Source organism: Sphaeroforma arctica (genome assembly GCF_001186125.1).
Source record: "Sphaeroforma arctica JP610 unplaced genomic scaffold supercont1.287, whole genome shotgun sequence".
In the NCBI taxonomy this organism is placed as follows: Eukaryota; class Ichthyosporea; order Ichthyophonida; genus Sphaeroforma; species Sphaeroforma arctica.
Window position 1 is genome coordinate 81,079 of NW_014040271.1, and position 3,580 is coordinate 84,658.

The window sequence follows — 3,580 nt, forward strand, 5'->3', positions numbered from 1 at the left end:
TAATGCATCTAATATATATGTATTGTACCTCATATACCATATATATATATATATATATATATATGTGTGTGTGTTTATACAATATAGTATGATATGTATTTTGGTATATGGTGTTTATACAATATAATATATTATATTTATAGGTATATTTTAATGTTAATGCATGATAATATATATGTTTTGTAAAGTATACCTTTTTTCTCTTATATATATATATATATATATAATATAATAATGATAATTGCGATTGTGGCTGTTTATTGGGATTCTTATCCCACACATATATATATATAGTAGTGATAATTATGATTGCTTATTTATTATGTAAATTTTATTTATCTCAAGAGTGTATTTGTCCACGAGTTCACTTTTGAATATCAATACATCATTTCTGGCAACCTTCATCATGCCCCAGTGCATACCATGCTCAACATATTGATTTATATTTATTCACCATACAGCTCCCAAAGGTCGAACCTTTCTATGCGATGAAATGCAATCCTGATCCCGTTATCATGAAGATGTTGGCATCTAGCTTGAACACTGGCTTTGACTGTGCCAGTCGCGAGGAAATGCAGCTGGCGATTGAGTTGGGAGTTTCCCCAGATCGCATTATTTATGCAAATCCATGCAAAGCTCCTAGGTGAGTATCGGATAATATTTGATTTGCGATTTTGCAACAGCGTAAATTTTCAACTTGTAGTATATAAGTTTTGGGTTTTGTACACGTTTTAACATTCTGCAATGTCAAGTACCCACCACCTCAACTTACCCGTCCTCACATATCCTCTTATAACATTGCAGCCACTTGCGCTACGCCAAATCCGTCGGTGTGGATCTCATGACCTTCGACAATGAAGATGAGCTTTGCAAGATTAAGCAAGTGTACCCCAATGCCCGCCTTGTGCTGCGTGTGCTCACGGACGACTCATACTCAGTGTGCCGTCTGGGTGTCAAGTTCGGAGCGGATCCTCGACGTGTGTTCTGTCTACTGCAGACAGCAAAGGAGATGGACTTGGATGTTGTTGGCATCTCGTTCCATGTGGGTAGTGGGTGCTACAACTCTGATGCCTTCTTGGACGCACTCCGTGTAGCCAGGGCCGGTTTTGACGCTGGTATGTGAACATTTGGAGCGTGTTGGCAAGCCTTTCAAGTATCCAAATGGGCAGTTAAAAGATGCGATACGCATATAATACGTCTAAGTCTCGGCGGGTTATAATGCCTTACTGACCTCAATTATTCATACCTTGTGCAAGTAGCCACAACTCACATTTTCATTTGTTTCACTTTCTCTTGATGCAACAGGTGCGGAGATGGGGTTCAACTTCACACTCCTGGACATCGGCGGTGGCTTCCCCGGAACGGACGATGCTGTCATCTCCTTCGCCGAGATCTGCAGCGTTTTGACTGACGGGTTTGCTCGCTATTTCCCCCAGGAGAAATTCGCGCACGTGCGCATCATCGCTGAGCCCGGACGCTACTATGTTGCTGCATCCCACTCGCTTGCCGTCAATGTCTTTGCCAGACGCCAGATTCAGGGCGATAGTGACAGTGACTTGCGATTGGAGCGTGAGGATTCTGGTGTGAGCGGTAGCTCAGATATCGAGAGCGGTCCCAATACCGCGAATGATACCTGGCATGCCGACCGGTCCGATGACGAGAACTTGACCCAGTCTCAGGCTGAGCTAGCAGTCAAGTTCATGTATTATGTCAATGACAGCACATACGCCTCCTTCAACAGCATCATCAACGATCACGCTATTGTGGTTCCACAGGTGCTCAAGAAGGCGGAAGAGCCCAAGTCCAAGCATCTCTCAGTTCTCGGATCAGCTGATGATGAGCAGCTGTACGCTTGTAGCGTATGGGGCCCTACTTGTGATGGTCTAGATTGCATCAACAAGGAGGCGACTCTACCGAGACTTGCGGTAGGGTCTTGGTTGCGCTTCGATGAGATGGGTGCGTACACGTGCGCGGCTTCCTCCCGCTTCAACGGGTTCCAGTTGGCTGGCAAGCGCTACATTAACACCGAGGTGAACACTGATGCTCTGGTAGATGAGGTGCTCACAGGGCTTGGCCTGACCCCAATGGAGTACGTTTGTGATATACTGACTGAGGGGAAAGTCCAGGCCGGAGCGGCTCTGTGCAATTGAGAGCTCTGGGGTAATGGTACGAAGCGCACGGTGAAAGCCCCGGGCAATGTGCCATACCCCTTAATGATCCCGCATGAGGCGATGGGGACGATGGGACGTGATTGTTACCAAGATCCAGGAAACAACCACGTCATTCGCGATCCTGACGCTGAGATTTTTGATCATGACGTGGATATAGTGTGTTCTGCACGTCAAATACCCGACAGATTTCGCAAAGCTGAAGTAATAATCATTTCCAAGGACTGCTTCCCTTCATAAATAAGCCGACATTGTATATTAGTGTGTCGTGCTGTATCGCGCGTGCAGGGTTTGCGCTGCGAATATAATTTCGTCAGGCAAACCAAATAGAACGTTGCAGGCCTGGAATAGCATTTCATAGCAAATACACGATATTAGACTTAGAGAGGTAGACACGTATTTTAATCAATAAATATATTTTTACCAAATATAATGGCTGCAGACCTGGAATAGCATCTGAATAGCAAATGCACGATACCGAACTTAAAGTGGTAGACACTTATTTTGATCATCAAATAGGGCTCTAGCTAACTTCTTCTCATGACAGTCACATTGAGTTCAAATTTAAATCAGTTTGCATCGGATTCATTGAAATCAAATTCATATTGAAATAAGACAGATGAATTGAATTCATCGGAATCAATTCAATTTCAAATTTAATTGGAAAAAATTGTCTGTTGTCTTGATGATATCAAACACATGGTTGAAGGCGGCCTTGAACGTGACAGCTGATTTGCGAGCGATAATAACGTGAGATATAGAAGAAATTTGTAATGGAGAACAAAGTCAATACGACAGTTAAGAAGATTCAGAACCGCAAAGGACTTTCCGAACGGGGGTAATTTTGGCAAACGGCATGTGAGGATGGATATTGTAAACCTCCAACTCTATTGGCAATTTTTCCAATTTATTTTAGATGATATCGTATCTTGTCCTCAAAGCCAAATTAAATGATGAACAAATGTGATATCCAACAACATGGGTCAATTATACGAGCATAAAGTAGGAATTAGGAGCCTATAGAGGGATTGGTTTCATATGAAGCCAAGTTGTCTGTTGTTTGTAGCAATGTAACCATTGCCGGCGACGAATCATGAGCCTATATGAAGATAAATATTATGAAACGCGTAGACGTTGTTGCTTGTAGCAATGTAGCTATTGTCGGCATAGTTGGCCATCAGGCTTTTCCCACCAGGTTTGAACCTTTGACTGTATTAGGCGATTTTTATTCTATCCTGATGTAGCACCGGTGTCGTTCGTTACCGAGGGCAATTAGAATTGGCATGTACATGTCTATTCCAACAAGGGAGAAGCGGATATACATATATATATATATATAAACACACACATACACACACACACACACACACACATACACAAGCACACACACACACACACACACACACACACAC

The 3,580-nt window shown here is 42.9% G+C and overlaps 1 protein-coding gene across 1 annotated transcript in view; it reads left to right on the forward strand.

The window, feature by feature from the left end:
- The window catches only part of SARC_04847 (hypothetical protein), a 4,142-nt gene extending 1,546 nt beyond the window's left edge, over positions 1-2,596 (forward strand). Inside the window, exons 2-4 of the mRNA XM_014301309.1 lie at positions 462-643; positions 805-1,115; positions 1,306-2,596. Of these exons, the coding sequence (XP_014156784.1) occupies positions 462-643; positions 805-1,115; positions 1,306-2,150 (1,338 nt within the window). The 3' untranslated portion in view covers positions 2,151-2,596. The remainder of the gene's footprint in view (positions 1-461; positions 644-804; positions 1,116-1,305) is intronic.
- The last annotated feature ends 984 nt before the right edge of the window (positions 2,597-3,580 follow it).